Consider the following 24513-nt stretch of genomic DNA (forward strand, 5'->3'; position numbering starts at 1 on the left):
TTTTTTTCATGTGGGTCTCATATTTTATTCACTTTTTTCAAAGCGATTACGCAGCGGTTGCACAATTCACGATTATAAATATCTTTTCTCTATAAATTATTTATCCATAAACACTCTAGCATGCACCCAGTAACATGGCAATAATTAGTTATTATTTTCAACGTCAGCTTCCCTTGCAAAGACATTGAGCATCTCTCTTCCTCAATACATCTCCAGAACTTCCAGCAGCTTAGCTAGACAAATACCGGATTGGCAACAACACTAACCTCTTTCTTACCCCAACATCATATACCTTTCCAATCTGGCTATGTTTTATATTTAAATTATTTAATATATCTCAAAGATCAAGATATCACCATATATATACAATTACGCTCAAGCAGATAAGTAGAATTCGAAGCTTGTAAAGACATAGAGGATATGATGCTTGCATTGAAATTACAATAAGAAATAGATATTATATGGAAGTGGATGTATTTTTACTAAACAAAGGGGCAAACCTCCATAATCCTTATTCCCTGACTCAATTTTTATCTGGAAGAACAGATAATACACCCGGTACACCTGCACATTTGGAAGCAATTGATGCAATTTTTCTGTGGGGCCAAAGTCCAACAATTAATATGGTTGAATGATCCACAACGATGGCTTGAGCATTGATACGGTGTTTGGATGTCTATCCATGAAGCAAATAATAAATAGAGAGTAAAAATGTAAATAAAAGAATGATAAAGATTTACGTGATTCAGAATAAAAACATATATAATCTATGTTTGATAATTATAAAATTTCTGATGACCTCACATATTTTTCAATAATACAATGGAGATAATAAGATTAAGGTGAGGTTGAATTAGATTTTGTCCTTGTAGAGACCTAGAGAGAGAGTAAATGGGAGTCCCATGTTTGCAGAAATTCACTCACTAGTATTCTAATTCCTTCTTTATAGTTAAAGATTTAACTTTATCTTTATCTTCCTTATCTTTATATGATCTTCCGGTCCTTTTATTCTTAAAATAGGCCGGACCAATTCACCAGACATTACAAAGGGCCGGTAATGATTAAGGTTCTGAATACTTTTTCAATGTTACAGCACGGGTAATGATGCTTTGATTAATTAAGGAATTATATATATTCCAAATACATGATTTGGAATCTCAGGGCATCTGCTTTAATCAGGAAAAAGAAAAAAAGAAAAAAAAGAAATGATTAGACCCCAACAGGATTAATTAATTTATTTGGGTCATGATCATGTCGTCTTCTGAAGTAGCGATAAGAAGAAATTCCAAGGCATATTTGAGTGTGCAGGTCATCATTTCTGCAAGACCGATCGTTGTTTTCCGGAGACTACAACAGTCATCAGACTTACGATCCGAGAGTTAATTTCGGAGAAAACCCTCCCGTCCAACGTCGTAAGTTTAAAGTTTCAATCTGCTCAAATGTCAGTTTACGTACCTTTTTTGAGTTCATTAGGAGCTATATATGCAGGAAGATGAAAAGATCTAAATCCACTGTTTTCTATATCCCATGTAATGAGATCTAGATCCAAACCAAAGCTTTCCTAATTACATAACACAAAAAGACAAAATTTGTGGATATTTTGTCGTTAACGAGTCACTTGATTAACATAGCTATATTTTAGTACTATATATCTAAGATATGAAAAAACTGATCTGCATGAATAGAATAGTGAAATATATGTCATCTGAGTCATGAGCTACACTAATTGCTCATTATATATGACTTTAACCACCTAAATGTTTTTGTTATTTTCTCTCTTCCTCGCTGGCCAAATGGTAAGATCTTTACTGCATCGTGTTGGAGTATAGCCTCTCATATTGACAGCATGGAATTAAAGTCTAAGGAAGAAAAACTAAAGACAGAAGAGAAGACTTAGAAGCCGTTATTTCTGTTATAGAGTTATTATGTAGTATAAATACTAAAGACCTTCCTGTATTACATAATCAAGTATTTTTCATTTTGTTCAATTCAGATTACCCAAGCTCTCGAGTTCTTCCAACTTTCTTCTCTGTTTTCAGTTTTCCTCTTCTATTCATTGAGTTCTCAACACATCGATCTCTTCTCACAAATTTAAGTTATTATATATTTTAATTACTAGATCATTGAATCTAAAAGCATGATACTGATTTTGTACGTAGTTTTATTTATGCTAGATTGCTAGAAATTATAAGTAATTTCTTTTCACTTTTATGTTTAGTACTTGGCAAAAGATTCTTCCGTCACAATAATTCAATACGTATACCGCGTTGCATGTAGGGATATCATCAACATGACAACAAATCACATCGAAACATACGGTACTACATCATCAGCCGCCTTTAGTACTCCGGTTGCTCCTCAAGAAATACTGCTTCATGACAAATATAATTATGAGGAATGGAAGGTTCGAGTGAAAACGTACTTGCTGTCTCAAGATCTTTGGCAGGACGTTCAACAAACCGACGAACCCTTTCCGGGAAGAGGACGGGAGAATTTCTTGGCTTTACATGTGATCCAGATTTCATGCGGCCCACAGCCATTTAATGAGATTAAGAACATTATGAATGCCAGAGAAGCTTGGAAGACTTTGGCAGATAGGTATGGACGGCGGGATGTGGCTAGCAAGCAAGGTCTCTCTCTCTCACTCTCTCTCTCTCTCATAACATTGCACGTGCTCAAAAACTGATTAATACCTCCATTTGAAAAGAAATTAAAAAAAAAATGGTATTCATAAAGAATTGGTAAACTGTCTTATAAGTTAGTATTTAACCCTTATCACATTAAAAGACAAAAGCGCTAGTCAAATTAAACAAGCCGGTTCCATACCTAGCATGCATGGTAAAACAATGAACAGTACTTTGCGTTTGATCAAGTACTTGACTCCAATTTAATTAGTTATATATATAAATAGAATAATTTAATCAAGCTTAGAATTAAGAAAATTAATGTAATATTCGATTGTAAAAGAGCCAAAAAGGAATAAAGTTGTCCGAACTCGTATAAACTTATTGTTATTTTAATAATATTAACTTTATTATAAGAAGAACATCTTGTAAGCTAAAAAAAAAAAAAAAATTGAGTGTAATGTTAGATACAGTTTTAGGATCATGTATAAGTTTTAGCAGTATTTAAACCCTTGGACTGTAAAAATCTTTTCCAAAAAAGAATTTGAAAATTAGGTAAACCCCATATTTGAAACAAATAATGATAAACGCATAAAATTATATATTTGATACTAAGAATAACAGTTTTAGGATGGCCACAGATACATCGGAGGAGAATTCCATGAGTCCCGGATGTCGATCAAATGAAGAGTACTTATGTAGCTATGAGAAATTGTACAATGCTGTGCGAGACGGTAATCTGGATGAGACAAATAGAATTCTTTGTATAGAGCCTCTACCCCACAATGCATTGAATAGGACAATCCCAAATAAAGGCGAAACGGTTCTTCACACTGCTGTTACAAATGGACATGAGCATATAGTGGAGGCGTTGGTGATGCAAATGTCGAATGAGGGCTTGGCCATGTATGATAGTGACGGTTACACAGCTCTAACCACAGCAGCCGTGCTTGGGAAATGGCGAATGGTGGAGTGCATGCTTCGAAAGTACCCTTACTGGATCAGCATTAGACATGCCGAAGGGGAAAATCTTCCAGTTGTTATGGCTATTGATTTCGGGCAAATAGAGATGGCGCGCCATTTGTATTATCTTACTCCAGATAAAGATTTAATTCCACAGGATAATGATCAGGAGATTCAGGACCGCAATGGTGCTACGCTTTTTACCCGTGCCATCTATACCGGAACTTTGGGTAAGAACTCGTACGTGTTTTACTAGCTATCTGGAAATAGAAATGTTTGATAAGAAATTCTATACATGATTAAAACTTAAAACTTATTACATTAAGCCACCTCGTAGATGTATAAATTTTTTTTAGTCTAAACTTAAAACTTCCAATCCATTAATTGGCTGCCATTATTTTCTTGCCATAAATATATATATATATATATATATATATATATATATATATATTCATTTGAGATCTTGGCAATATAAATATAATAATTCCTCTTTGACCATTTCTATGCATGTTCTGTACATGATACGCGCCTGGTACGTACGACGTACACATTACAGATATTGCTTTGGGATTAATCCTAACCTGCCCACGTTTGGCACTGGCTCTGGACGAGTATGGCGAGTCTCCCATCTTAGCATTGGCCTCTATGCGTCATTCCTTCCCAAGTGGAAATCAGCTCGGGTTTTGGAAACAACGCATCTACTCCTGTATTACCTCTGATCTCCTTTACTTCTCTCGCTTTACGTACACTGTAATATCCTTCAATATTCATGGCTCATTTAAAGAAACACCGTCAATAATATTGGATTATGTTTTCTTCGTAATTAAAAAAGAAATCAATTAGAGTTATAAAATAAAATAAAAAATGATCAAGACCATGCATGAGAATATATATATATATATATATATATATATATATATATATATATACCTTAAAAATATATTCTACAGCATAGAGTAGTACTTTTTAATCCCTGATCTGTTAATTGAATTAGCTAGGTGATGAAAGACAAGGCGCTGGCCGTAATATTTGAATCGGTATCGGCCGGCATTTTCACTGCAAAATTGTGTTGTGTTAATTAAACATTAGTTGGGATAAAATATATAAAGCCCCTCTGACTATCACAAATTTAATTTCCAATCACCCCCGAAATTATCAATTATAACAATTGTCCCCTCAAATTATGAAAATTTAGCAAATACCCTTGTTAAAACATTAGCATGAGTGGCGCCATTAGTATTTTAAAAATATTTTACTTCAAAAATATTTCTATTTATTTTTTAAATAATTATTTTTATCTTAGAAGAAATTTATCTGAGAAATTATTTGAAATTTATTATTTTTATTTGATAGACCGGTTATTTTGTGAGTTTAAAATCTTTTTAATTAGGGGTAACTTTTTCTTTTAAGTGAAAAATTAAGAGGGCAGATTGCAACTTTTTGGCAGTTTAAGGGATTTTCAAAATCGATACTTTGAGGAGTGTGATTGTAAATTGGCCAATAAATATATATATATATATATAAACCACAATTTCAGATATATTTTAAAATCGTATATAAATGAGTTAAATTAGTATATACAATGCAACTCAAGAATAAAATTAACACATAATATGAATCTAATAATTATATATAGTTTCGATAAGAATGCATTTCATGTATCCAACTCCATGTATCCTCATATTTTTGGTTAATTTCAAAGGTCCTGTTTTACTAAAACACTTAAATATACTCAAGTTATAATCAAGTCGTCGATGCTATACCTTAATTAAGTTGTTTATTCTATTATTTTTTTGTTATCTTTGGGCATACTAATTAAGATTTGATTTTTTGATTTTTTAATTTTTGTCATTATAAGGAAGATTGAACATTCAAAACCTAGAATATTAAGAGTTCTACTATATTGTTAATTAGATTAGTTGTTAACCCTTTCTTGCTAAAAAGGTATGCGCGACGTTCCAATATTGGCTCTTCCAACCGGTGACATTCATTTCATGAACGTTTCAAACGGAGAGCAACGCCAAAGCAATCAAGACGATCAAAGTAACAGATCAGGTAAGCTAATTTTTCCTTAGCTTACTTTTCCCTAATTTTGGCTTGTAATAAATTTGGCGAATATCTTCGTTTTATATATATATAAAATCTACGATCTATTACTTGGTAGATAAAATATTGATATATATATATATATATATATATATATATATATAGTATGGAACATTTTACTCCTTTGAAGCCTCATCATATATTCCTATCAAACTACTGCACTTATTTAATGATCGATAAACTAATTTAATTAGTACACCTACGATATTTCATTTTTGCAATTTTTTTATAATAATTTTTTTTTAAATAGATCAGGGTGCTTATGTAAAAATAATTTGAAACTCAAGTAAAAAAAAAAAATTATTTTTAATGAAGTAGCACTATAACTTTGATTGATTGCAAAATGTAGAAAATAAAATATAATAAACTAGAAAATTGGGGATGGGAAGGCAGAAGGAAGGAAAGAGAGATTTTGAAGGTTACATGTTTGCTATTCTTAATTTTCTTTGAGTACATATATAACATCTGTCCCTATTTATATTTATAGGTAAATGAGGCCCAAGAAATAATGAAAATATAATAGATTAATGGTATTAATTGATACTAATTGATTTATAACACGACAAACAAAATTTATGTGAGAGAATAAGTTATATATATTACCATATATACTAAAATATTATGAATATATTCTATAATAAGTATGGTAATATTACAATATTAGAGAATAAGTCATGTACTTACATATGCTAGAATATTATAAATATGTTATATCATAATTATGGTAATATTCTAACACAAAATAAGATTGTGTAAAATAGTTATAGGAGGAATATTATCACTACTCTTAATTATCTAATTATTTATAATGGCATTGAATCTAAATTAATTATGAACAATCAAAACACAAATAAGACATGCATGCATGTTCATGTACGTACGTACGTTGTTACAAATAATGGTCATTAATCGATGCCTTTACAAACATATTTCAAAAAACTATATATATTTTTTTAATTGAATAATTTCAATTATGCAATGCATGATTATTTTCAAGAAATCTAGTTCACGTTTTAATTTTAATATTTACTCACTTGACCTTTCATTAATATAAGATCAGTGGATGATGTACGTAGTATGATCAACATGATGAGCAAATGTCCAATCTTCCAAAGTTATATATGCTATATATAATATAAGTTAGCTAGTAATTTAATTTGATATATTATTTTTTAGAATTTAATTAATGCATGCTATATAATATGATAGTAATTAAGACAAATAAGTGAGAAGTAATATGATAGCTAGTACGTACTAGCTATCATATATATATTTGATCATGTGATCATGTGGCTTTAGAGCGAAGCTAGCTCATGATCATGATCTATACGTACTTCGATGAGTACTAAATATTTTGCGCAGCAATTTAGTTAGCTGGATGTATATTATAATAAAGTTCCTCAATACACGGAAACTAATGGGAACTTGCAAAAACTGCGAATTAATTTGCTTATAGCTTTCATGTTAAGGTAAAAATTTTCTAATATCTTTAAGTAAACAAATTTTGTTGTTTTCTTCGCAGTACTGTCAGCAATGTTTCGCTATTTAGTTTCAGGTACTCAACTTCCCTGTACCCTTCATCAAAATCATTGACTGATATTTTTAAATTTTTTATTAGTAATTATTTATAATTTCATCTAATTAAACTAATTGACAATGTCTCGATAATTGTCGAAGGAATCCAGCAGTTGTTGGAAATGAAAAAGATCCATGTCCAATCCGATGCACTTCTTTCTCAAATGTGTAAAGTGATATCAGAATCAAGAACTCAACAACTTATGGATGGTCTAGTTTATACTGCCATTAGCCGTGCAGCCAAGAATGGGATTTTCGAGTTTGTTTCTAAGATGCTTGAAATGGATCAGCGATTTTTATGGACCACAGATAGAAATCAAAGGAACATATTTATGCTTGCCGTCTTGCATCGTCAAGAAAAAATCTTTAACATTCTATACGGGCTGGATAGGAAGATCATGAACTACTCATTGACATCTAAAGTAGATGTCAATGAAAATAATATATTACATATGGCAGGGATGATAGAAGATTCCACTTGGGTTAATAAAATCCCAGGGGCAGCTTTACAAATGCAAAGAGAGTTACAATGGTTCAAGGTCCTCTCTCTCTCTCTCTCTCTCTCATTGGCCTTTTCTATAATATAACACGTAAAAAGCATGAAATAAAAGATTGTGAGACCTTTTCTATCTTTATATTTGATGAGGTCGTAGAAGGCTCAGGCTGAGGTGCGATAAGGATTGGTTTTATAGATCAATTCTAGTCTTTTTGATCCCTAATATCCTTGTACTTTATATTCAATATTGGAGCTGATCATTTTAACATGGACTAGGAAGATTAATCATATAATTTGGAACCATTGACCTTATTTTACTTACTATTTCTTCTGTTTAAGGTTAGATCATCAATTTCCAATCTTTCTAATATGTAATATATGTCGAAGTAAATAGTTTTGGTAGCATTCTTGATCTAACATTTTCTTTCTAACAAATGCAGGAGGTAGAGGGAATTGTCCATCCCAAGGCTAAGGAAAGTACCAACAATGATGGTTTAACTCCCCGACAATTGTTTACAAAGAACCACAAGAACTTGATGGAAAAGGGAGAGAAATGGATGAAGGGTACAGCAACGTCATGCACTGTGGTGGGTGCTCTGATTGCTACCATTATGTTCGCTGCAGCCTTTACTGTTCCGGGTGGCAACGATCAAACTACAGGCTTTCCAATATTCTTAAAGAAAAAATTGTTTATGCTCTTTATAATATGTGATGCATTGTCCCTTTTTTCTTCCTCAACTTCAATGTTGATGTTTTTGGGAATCCTCACATCAACTTATGCAGAAGAAGATTTTCTCGAGTATTTGCCGAGGCAGATGATAATAGGCCTTTTCACTCTCTTTTGCTCTATTGCAACCATGATGATAGCCTTTTCTACTGCTCTTATAATCATGTTACATGACCAATATTCTTGGATTTTGATTCCTATCATTTCTTTGGCTTGTGTCTCAGTCACCCCTTTCATATTGATGCAGTTCCCCCTTCTTAAAAATATGGTCTTTTCAACCTATGGACCAGGCATCTTCGACAGGAAAAAGAAAAGGTAATTAATATAAATGATCATCCAATACTATGTAAGTATGGTGTAGCTTGCCGTAGGACATCATGTATATTTTTTGAATGAATTATTGGCATATCAGCCAAAACTGAATATTTGTTCCCTTTTCTTGGATAATTGATGAATTTTTAACAGGTTTATCATGTACATATTGTGATTAATTGTGTTCAACCTATTATATACATTGGAAGGGTCTAAATACTCCCAATGGATCACGGGGTGTTAACATGGACTCGGCTCTACACAGTCCAATAAGACATATGAGGCCTAAATACTCATCTAACCCGATAGACTTCAAGCTAGATTGGTAAGGGAGACTCCCGCCCATTACCTCGACACTATTAAGGATATTTATCCACTCAAAACAGACAGATAACCCCGAAAGACTGAGATTCAACTTTCAAATGATAGATAAGGTGATTAAACCCAAAGGATGAGAAGAAAGAAAAATATCTATTTAAAGGGATCAGGTACGTAAAATAAGAAGAAAATGAATTGGCCTAGAGATTACTCCTATTATTACTAACTTAAGCATCAGAGGCTCCCATTCCCCGCCCCGATGTCTTTTATCCTTTGTGTTATAAAAAAGGATTTGTTTCTTGTTTAGAAAACAGACAATATTTTGTGATAAAACCTTTTTGGTTCTTTCTTATAAAAACTTTCACCCAAACAGAAACTGAATAATCACAAGAATGAAAGTTTGATATCAACCACAACAAGAAATAACAGTATTACAAGATATGACCAGAATACAAATATCAAACAGTATAGAACAATAGGAAGCACAAAACCTTATCAAAGAAATAAAAGGAAATATAACCTGTAAAAGGAAATAAATGAAATAACGGAATAAAAAGGAAAGAACACACCGATATACATGGTTTGACCCTAATGGTCTACATCCACGACAGGAATGGCCGCAGAGATCTTTATTGATGAACAATATATCACAAAAAAGTCTCAGTACTTTAGAGTTACAAATCTCTCTCATTCTCTACTAGAAATCACACTGATTTCTTCTCTAAGAGCAAAACCCTAGAAACTCTAAGAATCGCCCTCTTCTCTGCTCTCTCTCTAAGTTTCCGTCAATATACAAAATGAGAATCGAATTAGGGTTACAAGGAATAGCAAAGAATATATATGGTACAACAGATGCAGACACGTGGAGCAATCCAGCAGCTCAACAATTTTACTCATCAGATGCAGTCACGAATCTCAGACATGATTAAAGCAACTCAGCCTTAATTGCTTCAAGGGTCCAAATTGTGCCACATCAGATCCAATTATTTATAAAAGAATAAAACACATTAGTAAGTAAACAGCAGCAGATAAATGTATTGACATACATATTATAAATATCCACCTTGGCAAAACATTTATTTGCCAAAAGTTCATTTAATCCTCATCATTGGCACATTCCTGCATTGTTCACCTAATGGCAACTAACTCTAGACTCCATACCATTTAAGTTCAGACAATGTCTAAACTTAGACCAAGGGACAGACTTGGTCATCATACATGAGGGGTTATCCTCAGTTGAGACCTTTTCCACACCTACTACTTTAGACTCTATAACATCCCTAACAAAGTGAAGCCTCACATCAATATGTTTAGACATTTCATGAAAAACTTGATTTTTAGCTAAATGCATTGTGCTTTGACTATCACAGTGTACTGTGATGTTACCATTGAAAATATTTAACTCACTTGCAATGCCTTTTAACCATATGGCCTCTCTAATGGCTTCTCTCATTGCTATATATTCAGCTCCTGTGGTGGACAAAGCCATCACAGATTATAAGTTTGATTTCCAGCTAATGGTTCCCCCAAAAGCAGTAAACACATAGCTAGTTAATGATTTCCTAGTGTCTACACTCCCTGCAAAGGCAGAGTCTACAAAATCAGTTATTTCACAACCATTTTCCACTTTGTTCCCAAAATTGAGACCTAAGTTGATAGTGCCAGCAAAGTACCTCAATACCCATTTAATGGCCTGCTAATGAGGTTTTCCTGAGTTCCCCATAAATCTGCTAACTACACTCACTGCTAAATCATATCAGGCGTAGAACAAACCATTGCATTTATTATACTTCCCACCATGCTAGCATAAGAGATTTGTTGCATAAAACTAATATCTAAGTTTGTTTTAGGAGTCTGATCTATAGATAGTTTAAAACGCTGTCCTAAGGGTGCATTTACAGATTTTACTTGTTTCATACCAACTCTATTGAGAATTTTAGAAATGTAGTTTCTTTGAGACAAGTATAGCATTCTAGCACTTCTGTCTCTTTCAATTTCCATTCCTAAAATTTTCTTGGCAGGGTCCAATTCCTTCATTTCAAATTCTGATTTTATCTTACATTTAACTTGTTCAATTAAATTAGTGTCTTTACAAGCTACCAGCATGTCATCAACATACAAAAGGAGATAAACAAATATTCATTTTTCTTCTTTGTAATAAACACAACTATCATAACAGCTTCTTTTAAAATTGTTACTAATAATAAGCGTAGCGTGTCAAATCTTTTATACAACTTCCTAAGTGATTGTTTAAGATCATACAAAGATTTCTTAAGGAGACACACTTGATTATTATTAATTTTATTAGTAAAACCTTCAAGAGGCTGCATATAAATTTATTCTTCAAGTTCTCCATGCAGAAAAGCAGTTTTAACATATAATTGTTCTAGATGCAAGTTTTCAAAGGCTGTATAATCTAGTAGTAGCCTAATTGAGCTATGTTTAACCACAGGTGAGAAGATTTCATTAAAATCAATTCCTTCTCTCTATGTAAACCCTTTTGCTACAAGTTTAGCTTTATACCTGGTCCCTTCTACCCCTAGTATGCTTTCCTTTTTTCTTATAGATCCACTTGGATCCAACAAGTTTAACCCCTTTAGGTTTAGGCACTAAAACCCAGGTCTTATTCTTGTTAAGAGATTCCATTTCCTCATGCATGGCAAGAATCCATTTAGATGAATCCTTGCTAGTTACTGCCACTTTATAACTTTTTGGTTCAAGATAAATCACCTCATCAGCTACTGTTAGAGCAAACATAGTAACTTCTGCTTGACCATACCTTATAGGTGGTTTAATAACTCTTTTTTGCCTATCTCTAACTAGCTTATAAGAGTTAGCTCCACCTTGATCAGTATCTCCTGAGTCTCCTCCATCAGGGTTACTACTTTCCCCAATTTCAGGTTCAAATTGGGCATTAATTTGCTCCACCTCAATCTAAGATCCCCTTGGGGACTTGTCAATTTCATGGTCTACCTTATCCTCCTGTACCTGAGCCATTTGTGACTCATTAAAAGTCACATCCCTGCTCACAATGCACTTATACCTTTCAGGTCCATCTACCCAAAGTTTGTAGCAATTTACTCCTTCAGGATACCCTATAAAATTGCATTTAAGTGCCCTAGGTTCCAGCTTGTCAGTTTTTGAGTGTGCATAGGCCACACACCCAAAAACTCTTAGGTAGTCATAGCTGGGAGATTTCCCAGACCATAACTCATGTGGAGTTTTAAAACCTATAGCAGATGAATGACATTTATTTATAAGGTGAACAACAGTAGTGGCAGCTTCTGCCTAGAAGGTTTTGGGCAACCCTGAATTTGACAACATACACATTATCCTTTCTAAGATGGTCTTCTTCATCCTTTCAGCTAAGCCATTATGTTGAGGGGTTTCCCTCACTGTCTTATGCCTAAGAATTCCTTTTTTTTTACAGAACATATTAAACTCATTGGACAGAAACTCTAAACCATTATCAGTCCTTAGGGTCTTGAGTTTCCTACCTACTTGGTTTTCCACTAGAGCCATCCACTCCTTAAATTTTTCTAAAGTTTCACTCTTGTTTTTAAAGATGTATATCCAGACCTTCCTAGAGTAATCATCCACTAAGGAGAGGAAATAAGTCCCTCCACTATGTGAATTCACTCTTGCAGGTCCCCATAGGTCAGAATGGACATAATCTAGGGTTTGTTTAGTGTTGTGGGTTGCTGACTTAAAACTAACCCTCTTTTCCTTTCCATAGATACAATCTTCACATAAAGACAAGTTCCCTAGGTTCTGGTCACTCAGCAGCCCTTGTTTTTGTAATTCTAGGAGACCTCCTTGACTTATATGCCTAAGCCTCATATGCCATAACACAACTTTATTTTCTACTATGTTCTGAGTTGGGGATACTTCCCCAACTACTGTTTTCCCAAGTAGTGTATACAACCCATTTTTAATTACCCATTTCATAATAACTAATTAGCCTTTAGTAACTCTAAGAACCCTTGCCTCAGATTTGAAGGTGTAGCTTGCCAAATCAAGCATACCAAGATAAATTAATTTCTCTTTAATTCAGGTATGAACCTAACCTCCCTCAAAACTATTTCAATCTCATCGTGCATTTTAAGTCTAACTGACCCTATCCCCATGACTTTACAGGACTTATTATTCCCTAGGATTACATGTCCCCTATCTAATTCAGAGAATGTCTCAAACCAATATCTAATTGGACACATATGAAAAGAGCAGCCAGAGTCCATTATCCACTCTGTTTTTTAATCAACCTCACTCATTGTAAGTACTTCAGTACTTTCATACCCCTCTAAAACTATAGAAGCATCCCCTGCCTCTTTAGACTTTTTCCCAAGGTTTGTTTTCCTATCAGGGCAATCTTTCTTAAAGTGTCATTCTTTGTGACAATGAAAACATTTAAACTGATTTCCCTTTGACTTAGACCTGAATTTCTTGTTTTCATTCTTGCCCATTTTTTCTCTCTTTTCTATTATACCCCTAACAAACAAGCCTTCCCCATGATTCTGTTTGGCTTCTCCTCTGCTCTGTAGTTCCCTGGTTTGAAGTACAGATTGTACTTCATCAAGAGTCAGTGAATCTCTACCATACATCATAGTTTCTTTTAGGCTTAGGTATGATGAATCCAAGGAACTCATCAAGAGGATGGCCCGATCCTCATCCTCCGCCTTAATGTCTATATTAGCCAGATCTAGAATAATTTTGTTGAACTCATCAAGGTGCTGTCCTATTGGAGTTCTTAGGGTCATCTTAAAAGTATACAGTTTGGTTTTCTTGTGTAGTCTGTTTGCTAGGGATTTGGTCATGTACAAGTTTTCTAATTTTAACCATATACCTGCAGCAATGTCCTCACTAGCCACCTCTCTTAGGACTTTATCCCCAAGAGAGAGAATTAGGGCACTATAGGCTTTCTGGAGGGTGTCCTTATAGACAGTCCTTTTTTCTTCCTCTTTCGAGGAAGAGCCCTTCTGTTTCTCACCAAGGAGGGCATCCTGCAATCCATGTTGGACTAGCAATGCCCTCATCTTGATTCTCCATAAGCCAAAATCATTATTCCCAATAAACTTCTCCATATCAAACCTCATGGTCCCCATATACCTATGCTCTAGATACCAATTGCTATAAAAAGGTTATGTTTCTTGTTTAGAAAACATATAATATTTTGTGACAAAACCTTTCTGCTTCTTTCTTATAAAAACTGTAGATTTTCACCCAAATAGAAACTGAATAATCACAAGAATCAATGTTTGATACCAACCACAACAAGAAATAACAGTATTACAAGATATGACCAAAATACAGATATCGAACAGTATAGAACAATAGGAAGCACAAAACCTTATCAAGAACATAAACAGATATCAAATAAATAAAAGGAAATATAACCTATAAAAGGAAATAAACAAAATAACGGAAATAAAAAGGAAAGAACACACCGATAGACATGGTTCAACCCTAATGGTCTACATCCACGATAGGAATGGCCTCAGAGATCTTTATTGATGAACAATATATCACAGAGAATCCTCAGTACTTTAGAGTTACAAATCTCTCTCACTCCATACCAGAAATAACATTGATTTCTTCTCTAAGAGCAAAACCCTAAACCATTAATGGCCGGATGGCCGGATGGCCGGATGAAGCGAAACCAACCCATTTTTGGGTATTACACATTAGACACGAGAAATACAAGGAAGATTCATATGAAATAAATATGTAAGTATATATATAGGAAATACGGCCTTTTCCCATGAGTTTTTTTTTCCAAGATCTACATTCGTGGAAAATACTTAGCTTATGACACGAAAACTATTTGTGCACAAACTTCATAGATATATTATATGTGGTGTTATGGTCATGGCGGTGGGGAAGAAGTGTTAAAAATATATTAAAGCCATTGTGAGATGCATAAGAGTTGTATGAAGACTTTTATGCATTCTACGAATAAGACTTTTCGATTTTTCAAGAGTGATTTCTAGTTTTTCAAAATTGTCTTTTAGTTTCTCAAGAGTGTTCTTTTTATTTTTTTCAAGAGTAATTTTATGGTCATCAAGTAGGATGAGTCTAATGTGCCTATATATAGGCTGATGCATTGTAATCTATTTTCAAGAAAGTGAGAAAAAAAAATTTCTTTGACAAAAATCTCTCCTTCTCATTTCATATGTCAACACAGTGATATCAGAGCAAGGTTAAAGTGGTTAGGCGTGAAGATTTGTAGCTGGAAAACAAGCCCCAAAGAAGACAACAATAATGACAAGTACTAGCAATCAAAATATGAGAGCCCAACAACCATCATTTCCTATTTTTCAATGGAGAAAATTATGATTTTTGGTATGTGAAGGTGAGAACTATTTTACTTTCGTATGATCTTTGGGAATACGTAGAAGATGGGTACGAAGAACCGGTAACTGCCACAACTTTGATGGATGCTCAAAAGCAACAATTGAATGGGCATAGGAAGAAAGATGCAATAGCTTAACCTTGATTAACCAAGGTATTGCCGATACAATCTTCCCAAAAATTATCAATACAATCAAAGCAAAGGACACTTGAGAGATTCTTCAAAAGGAATATAGAGCACATTGAAGGTAAGAACTATAAAACTTCAATCCTTGAGAAGACATTTGAAAATATGAGGATGAAAGAAATGGAGTTGTTGATATTTTTCTAGACTTATAGAAGTTGTGAATCAAATGAAGACATGGAAAAAATATTTTGGATCAAAAACTTGTTGAGAAAATATTAATTAGTTTATCGGAGAAGTTTGATTTCACTATTTCCATTATTGAAGAAACTAAAGAAATTGACAAGTTGAGTGTTGAAGACTTGATGGGTTCAATTAAACATTTGAGCCAAAGTTGTGTAGCTGCTCCGAAAAATCAATTGAAAGTGTCTTGCAATTTAAACTTAATGTTAATTCAAAAAGTCAAGAAATAGACTCATTTAAAAGTGAGTCCTCTAGAGGTGGAAAACATGGAAGAGGAAGAGGAAGAAATAATTTTGAGAGAACAAAAAATGTGGAGTTCACTCAACAAAAATGTGAAATTTGTAAAAGTAGTCATGTTGATAAAGATTGTTGGTTTAGAAAAAAACTTCAATACCACAATTGTAAAAAAGTTGGGCATATTCAAAAAGATTGTCAATTAAAAAATAATGACCAGGCAAAATTTCCCAAAGTGAAAGAAAGTGAAGCAAACTTGTTTTATGCTTGTCAAACGGCATTGGAGTAAAAGAATTATATGTGGTTTCTTGATCGTGGGTGTAGCATTCACATGATTGTAGATGAAATTATTTTTGAGGAGATTGATACTTCCTCAAATTCTCTAGTTAAGATGAAAAATGGTTCTTTATTCCATGCAAAAGGAAAATGTACAATTTGGAGCAAAAATTATTAAGTGTTGGGCAACTTATAGAGCATGGGTACTCTCTTCAATTTGAATGTGGCATTTGCAAGATTTACGACAAAGGGGAGAGAAGACAAGTTGTGGCAACAATCAAGATGGAGAATAATAGAAGCTTTCCTTTCACTTTCCCGTATTAAAAAAATATGGCCTTAAAAACGGATGTGGTTGGTGAGTCATGGCTTTGGCATAGAAGACTTGGGCACTTGAATTTTCAAAACTTGAAGACTCTTCAGCAAAAGAACATGGTGTATGGGTTGCCAACAATACAATAAGTGCAAGAGGTTTTATGAAGGTTATGCACTTCGCAAGCATCACCGAGATTCATTTTCCAAGGAGAAAGCATGGAGAGCCAAAGCACCATTGGAGCTTGTCCATACCAATATGTGTGGGCCTATGCCATAACCTACTCATGCAGGTAACAAATATTTTATAATTTTCATTAATGATTTTAGAAGAATGATGTGGGTGTGCTTCTAGAGGCAAAAGTCAGAAGTTTTCTCCATTTAAAAAAAAAATTCAAAAATTTGTTGAGAGACAAAGTGGACACTTTATGAAAATATTGAGAAATGAGTACCAATTCCATGAATTTGAGAAGTTTTGTGAAGATAATGACATAGAGAGACAATTAACGGTTGGATATACTCCACAACAAATTGGAGTGGTGGAAAGAAAGAATAGAACCATTGTTGAGATGGCAAAGTCTATGCTTTATGAGAAGGGGTTACCTAAGTCCTTTTGGGGTGAAGTGGTATATACAGTGGTTTATTTGTTGAATACATGACCTACAAACACGGTAGAAAATAAAACTCCTTTTGAGGCTTGGTGTGGAAAAAGTCATCTTTGAATCACTTGAAGTTATTTGGTTGTATTTGCTTTGCTTACGTTCCAAAAGAAGTAAGGCACAACTTGATGAAGCTAGTGAAAAATGCTTCTTTGTGGGTTATACCTCAAAATCAAAGGGCTATAGACTCTTTAATTTGAAGAAAAATAAGTTAATTATTTGTAGAGCCGTGTTTTGAAATGAGAAGGACTCTTGGGATTGGAAAGAAAAGAAAGTTCAAGATCAAGTTACTACCTTCAATGGAGAATTTGATAATCAAGAAGATGAAGTTAAAGATGTTCTTGAAGCTACACAAGAGTTATCCTACACAAGAGTTATCTCCTATTGCTAGTTCAAAATCATCTCAAACTTCTCCATCAAACTCAAACTACTCATCTCCAAGTTCAACTCCAAGAAGGAATAACAGGCGTTAGTGATGTTATTGCAAGTTTGTAATTTTGTGTTGTTGAACCGGAGTGTTTTTAAGATGTAATTAAAGAAGAAGCATGGAAGAAAGCCATGAAAGAGGAGATTTATGTGATTGAGAAGAAAAAAACTTGGGAGTTCGTAGAGATGCCAAAAGACAAAGAAGTGATTAGTGTGAAGTGAATTTTCAAAACAAAGTTCAACCCGAAAGTTTCCATTCAAAAGAACAAAACAAGACTTGTAGGAAAAAGGGTATGGTCAACAACTCAGAATTGATTTCCAAGAAACATTAGCACTGGTGGTTCGACTTGATAATATTAGAGCTCTTATTGCTTTGGCGGCTTGAAAAGGTTGCTTTTTGCATCAACTTGATGTAAAATCAGCCTTCCCAAATGAAGTTTTGAAAGAGAAAAATTATTTAGAGCAATCACAAGGCTTTGTAGCAAAAGAAGAAGAGATTAATGTGTACAAGTTAAAGAAGATTTTGTATCGTTTAAAACAAGCACCTCGAGCATGGTAAAATGAGATGATGCTTACTTCAATGAAAAAGACTTTGAAAGAAGCAAAAGTGAGCCAACCTTTTATGTCAAGACACAAGGTAGAATCGATATTCTTATTTTCACTCTTTACGTTGATGATTTGGTGAGCCAAAAGAATATGCAAAAGCTCTTCTTAAAAAATTTAAAATGATGAATTGCAAATCGGTTGCAACTCATTTGGTTTTGAATGAAAAATTGATTAAAGAAGATGGAAGCAAAGAAGTTGATGCATCTATTTATAGAAGTTTGGTTAGAAGCTTATTATATTTGACAGCTACAAGACCGGATATTATGTATGTTACAAGCTTATTGTCTCAGTTCATCCATAAGCAAACTCAAATGCATCTTGAGGTAGCCAAGAGGGTGTTGAGATATATTCACTTGATTTTAGAATTTTTTATAAAAAGAATGTTAATGCAAAGTTGATTGGATTTTGTAATAGTAATTGGGCCGGGTGTGTGGATGATATGAGAAGTACTTCCGGATTTGCATTTTCATTTGGTTTCGGTGAATTTTCATGGCATCCAAGAAGCAACAAAGTGTTGCACAATCTTCTGCCGAGACCGAGTATATTTTGGCATCATTGACAACTTCACAAGCAATATGGCTAAAGAGAATATTTGAAGATGTTGGTGAGAAGTAAGGAGAAGCTACTCCACTTTTGTGTGATAACAAATACGCTATTGCTAGGACAAATAATCTCATTTACCATTGCCAAACAAAGCATATTGAAATCAAGCATCACATTATTAGAGAAGATGTGGAAGATGAAGAGATTCAACTCAAGTATTACAAAAAATCGAACACCAAGTTACTGATATTTTCACTAAGACTCTTTCAAAAGATAAATTCCAATCTTTGAGAGAAATATTAGGTGTCACACAAGGCATTAAGGGGGAGTGATAAAAGTAGAATTAATGCCATTGTGAGATGCACAAGAATCGTATGAAGACTTTTGTGCATCTAGGAAGAAGAATTTTCAGTTTTTCAAAAGTGAGTTTTAGTTTCTCAAAGTTGTCTTTCAGTTTCTCAAGAGTGTCCTTTTATTTTTTCAAGAGTAAATTTATGGTCATCAAATACAATAAGTCTTATGTGTCTATATATAGGTTGATGTATTGTAATCTATTTTCAAGAAAGTGATAAACAAAAATTTCTCTATCTCATTTCATATGCCAACAAAGAGAACTTCCATGGCCGCTTCTACAATTTAATGGCAAAGCTCTCAACTTTTATGCCTTTTTATCCCTACCCGTTATACTCATATTTTTTGCCACTCAAATGCTGAGTCAGGGATTTAATGCCAAACTAGCGGTATTCGATTCTTTCCAGTTCGGGTGGATTGTGTTGGGTTTGGGTTGGTTCATTTCAAGTTATGTTGTCCTCAACCCCCCACTTGAGATTTGGAGAAAGCCATGACACGGGGTTCTGACCACTCGAGTCACACACCCCAAGCACATTGTGAAAGCAAGTGTGCGTAAGCATGCAATGTATAAGTGTGCGATTAGAAACGTAGCGGAAAAATAAAAGGGCAGTCTGAAATGCTATAGTACCAAGAATTAAAAATTACATCACCCAGCCACATAATCCATAAGTCACCAAGACTCCCAAACACCGACATAAAGTTAATTACAGTCATCTGACTAAATAATAGTAAAACACTAATCAACGATACATAAGGGGAAAAGTCTCCAAGTCTTCACTCCTCAGGCGGAGCTGATCCTCCAAATTTGTATCCTTCCTTTACATCAAGGTCTATAGTTATATAGAGCAGAATCACAGGTGGAGACACCACAATGACATTCCGCAATCTCAGTAATTAAAGCCACAAATTAACACCCAAAAATACAACCACGAAAAAATATGTATAAACCACAGAAAAGGGGAAAATTTGAAATTTTAGCAAAACCAAAATTTTACCAAACCAATATTCTTCTGAATAATTAAAGAAAATAAGCCAAACACACAAAATTCCACATTTTCATTTTGAAAACATCCATTTAATTATGGTATCCACCATGGTCTCCCTTAGGGATCATCCGCACACTCTAGTTTCCTTCGTCATATTGCAGGTAACGACCACGCATGTGACATCGTAACAAGCGATACCCAACTTTGCGCCCAGCCCGTACGTAACCAAGTATCATCTAGCGTTCACCAACAGAGAGGCCACAAAGTCAGCATGAGAGTGTTACCGTCTCGTCCCAGCCCGTTGTCACCCGGTGAAAACCTAAGGAACGTCACTCAGTTTTATATGCTCCCGAATGACCGGAGGTACTCCACCGAGATAATAATTCATCCCGGCTTGGAATCGTGATATGCACACACCCACAAAAAAACATGTTTTTAAATGTTTGACTCCAAAACCACAGTTTTTTCAAGTTTACAGTACAAACACAACACAGGGCACCATTAGTACAATATAATGACATGCAATAATTTAAAATGTAATTATGCAACATGTAGCTATTCGATGACTTGGCATAGCAAAGTACGGCAAACACAATTTAATAATTTCGCATTTTCACAACTACAAACGATTCCCAAATTTTCACCTGGCCTATGGCCGACAATCCATCACCACCTACAGATTTTATCCCAATGCTCCACACAACTCCCAGTCACTTTACCACTCACAATCTAACTTCAACAAATACAATTTAATGATATTTCCACATTAGTATTTCAAGGGTCGGTTTGGAAATTTACTCACAACGCAAAAGGGCAATTCTTTATGATCTAGCACGCTGACTTAAAGTACCCTTTTTAGATTGAGAGAAAACTGTAGTGTGTGTGTGTGTGCGCGCGCGCGCGTGCGTGCGTGCGTGTGTGTCATGTACTGGCAGTTGAAGGGGTGCATAGTGACAAAGGCAAATCTTGGCAAAAGAAAGGGATCTATGATTGGGAAAATTAAAGGGTGGCAGATCCAACATTTAAAAAGGTGGAGGAAGGGGATATCCCGGCAGAGGGTGGTGGTAGGCGGCGGAGTAGAACCCTAAAAGTGGATCTAGACTCGGGTTTGGTGGATCTGAGAAAGAGAGCAGGCCGAGTAGAATGGAGAGGGTGTGGGGGTGGTCGGACGACCACTAAGGAGCTCCTGGAAGCAGCGGACTACTGTGGCACACGACAGAACCCTAGACAAAAAGTTTCTAAACTCGCGGGCTGAGATAACAGAAAGAGATGTTGGAGGATTTGATAGTAGAAGACGGAATAAAGAGGAAGGGACAAACGCCTCATATGGTGGCAACAAAAGTGGAACATGGATTGGGCGGTGGAGATGAGATCTGACGATGGTAGAGGGGGACGAAATGACACTGCCACATGGAGTCGAGGTGATGGCGAGCGTCAGTGGCGTAACAGCCGCTGCCTACGGGAGGGAAAAAAAAAACAAAATGAAATAGGAAAGGGAGAAGAGTCGTGCAAGGCTGAGAGAGAGAGAGAGAGTGAATGAAGGCTAGGGTTAAAATCAATGTTTTGAATATCGTACCGGACGCTGTACCGATCAAGGCATTGGAACGAAATATTTTAGTACCGGTACCGTTTCGGGATAGCGTTTCGAGATAACATTTCAATATAAATAAATTATATATAAAAATTATATTCCAAAATAATAGTCTATATATAAATAAATTATATATAAAGACATATATATATATATAAATTATAAATAGTCTAGTCTGAATTGAGGGTTAAAAAAATAAGCTTGTAGTTTGAAAAAATGAAGAAAAAAAAAACTGGCCGAAATATCGGCCGGTACAGGTCGAAATAGAGGTCGGTACGAAATAGATATAGTACCTGTACCGACCAGACGGCTGATACGAAAAATTTTGACCGTACTGACCAATACGGAACGAAATTCAAAACTAGGGTTAAAATCCTAGTCCAAAATGTTGTCGTTTTGCATAGGAGGGGATGGGCTCGAAATTCGCATCTACTCACAAAAAAAAAAAAAGGACCCACTTGAACAACATGTTGGGCTCCCCTGCACCAAAGAATACACATACATAGGAAGACTTGGAAGTTGAACCAATTCTTTACTGTCATCATTTTTTAGATTTTTCTTGAGTTCTTTTAAAAAAGATTATAAAGTCTCAGACTAAATTACCTAAGTCAAAAGACAGTCAAGGGTGTTCGATTAAGGTCCATTCGAGTTGTTGTTCAAACTTGAGAGTCTTAAATAAAAGAGAAATAAACACATAAAATAAGCAATAGATGTTGGAGGATCCGATCCATTCATTGTGCCTGTCGCTTGAGCCCGGTCGTCAAATTCGATCGGGTAACAACTTGATCATAAGATATTTTTCCCAAGACAATATATCAAAGTACAAATTTATATTAAATTAATTTGGTTCGTCTTTCAAATTAAAATAATTTTTTTATGATATAATTATTAAATTACTAAATTTGTCCTCAAAACTATCATTCACTTTCTAATTATTTGACCTGACTTTGACATGCCAATCGATTCATATATAAAAAAAAAAATTTGTCCATTTTGTGATTAAAATTAGATATTGACAAATAGATAAACTAATATAACTTTGTTCGAATTAAAGAGTTAAATAAAAACTTCATATATACTTACTTAGTGGCCGTATTGCCAAAATGATAATAACTTGATAAATAGTATGACTTTTTCCAAAATTTAGAAACATGACCGTACCATTAGACCAGAATTTCATGGGAAGAATGGATCGATGTTAATTCAATGTTGATCTTAATTATCAAAGAAAAACCACATATTTTGTTCTGATCTCAAACATATATTCCCAAAATCTAGAGACATCACAAGCATTTGTTCTCTCTTTCAAGGTAAGTGAACAGAAAAATGACTTGAGATAAGAAGAAATGTAATAATTTTTTCAACTCATCATTACAATTTTTTCAAATCCCAGTATAAAATATAATAAACAATTCAACTTTTTCAAATTCTAAAATAATAATAATATTAAAAAATAATATTCTAATAATATTTTATCATCTCAACTCAACTCACTTCAACATCCAAACACATCCTGACACTTAGGTATGGAACCTCCAATGCCACGTGGAAACCTCCAGCTTCTCCATGGACATGGAGGTACGTAGGGTAACATTCGTAGAGAATGATCAGTAATTCAACGAGTACAAGACAACCTCCACCTCAATGTTTATAGAGGACGTTGAGCAACAAACGGACAAGTGAGAGAGGAGAAATGTTACAACTCGACACAGAGTAAAAAGCCCAGCCTACAAAAAAAAAAATTAAAAATAAATAAATAAATACGAAGAAGCAGCAATACGTGCGTATTGTCTCAGCAAATTTCCCCCTATCTCTTCCTCCTTTCGAAGTCTCCAACTCTCCATGCCTTCTCTCTTCGTTTTCTCTACAACTTTCCATATAATTTCTTTCCTTCTTGCTGCTTCCTCACTGGCTGCATGTCGATCTCCTCGTTGGCAACTTTTTATTCCGTCTCCTGATTTTCTGATCTTTTTTCCTTTGATCATTCTCTCGTTCTCGAGATTTCCTAGCTAATTTAATTCATCGCCATCTCTCTCGCTAGCTATATCATGGAATAGTACCTACTCATTGATGATCAGAAATTAAGCACACATTGCACCTCACATTCGACTGATCTCTTCCCTCTTTGATCTCATATATATATATTTTCTTTCTCGTGTTAGTCTCCTTCTTGCGCGCGTAATTTCTTTGATCCTGCGGAGATCGATCGAGTGGTTGTTCATCCTCCACTTTGGTAAGCTTAAAGTTTTGTTTATTTTTATTCTCTTTTCGAGCATATAACCAAGCATATATGCACAAACGTTTATATGAGAAACCAATTAAACACAAACGTTAATATATATTCGCTGAATAGATGATGATAAACATAGTCTTAGAAACACACATGCATACATGCATTTTGAAATTAAATACCAAAGCAAACTAGCTAGCACGTACAGAGTGCGACGCCCATTAAGAAACAAACATAGATGATCGACGTCGACACGTACACAAACTTTGTACATATGATCAAAGTGATGATCTAATGATCATCTACTCATTATTTATCGATATATATGGAGATCTAGATGGTCATATATATATAGTGATATATATCATGATGATCTCTCTGATCATGACATACTATATACGTACATATATATATATATATATATATATATAAATTACTTCGCAGCTGGAAGCTAATTTTGGAGGCG

General features: G+C 34.4%; 1 protein-coding gene across 1 annotated transcript; it reads left to right on the forward strand.

The window, feature by feature from the left end:
* The first annotated feature begins 1353 nt into the window (after positions 1 to 1353).
* On the forward strand, positions 1354 to 8978 carry LOC109004066. Its single transcript, XM_035690005.1, has 10 exons — positions 1354 to 1412; positions 2278 to 2630; positions 3266 to 3817; positions 4144 to 4293; positions 5532 to 5642; positions 7216 to 7248; positions 7371 to 7690; positions 8205 to 8424; positions 8716 to 8806; positions 8957 to 8978. The coding sequence occupies exons 2-10, from the start codon at positions 2291 to 2293 to the stop codon at positions 8976 to 8978; spliced, it is 1839 nt and encodes a 612-aa protein (XP_035545898.1). The 5' UTR covers positions 1354 to 1412; positions 2278 to 2290.
* The last annotated feature ends 15535 nt before the right edge of the window (positions 8979 to 24513 follow it).

The sequence above is a fragment of the Juglans regia genome, chromosome 5 (genome assembly GCF_001411555.2).
Source record: "Juglans regia cultivar Chandler chromosome 5, Walnut 2.0, whole genome shotgun sequence".
Classification (NCBI taxonomy): domain Eukaryota; kingdom Viridiplantae; phylum Streptophyta; class Magnoliopsida; order Fagales; family Juglandaceae; genus Juglans; species Juglans regia.

Coding starts and splice junctions, on each gene's coding strand:
- LOC109004066 (XM_035690005.1), top strand. CDS start 2,291: ATGACAACAAATCACATCGAAACATACGGTACTACATCATCAGCCGCC. Junction 2,631..3,265: donor GGATGTGGCTAGCAAGCAAG/GTCTCTCTCTCT, acceptor GGATGGCCACAG/ATACATCGGAGGAGAATTCC. Junction 5,643..7,215: donor CGATCAAAGTAACAGATCAG/GTAAGCTAATTT, acceptor TTTTCTTCGCAG/TACTGTCAGCAATGTTTCGC.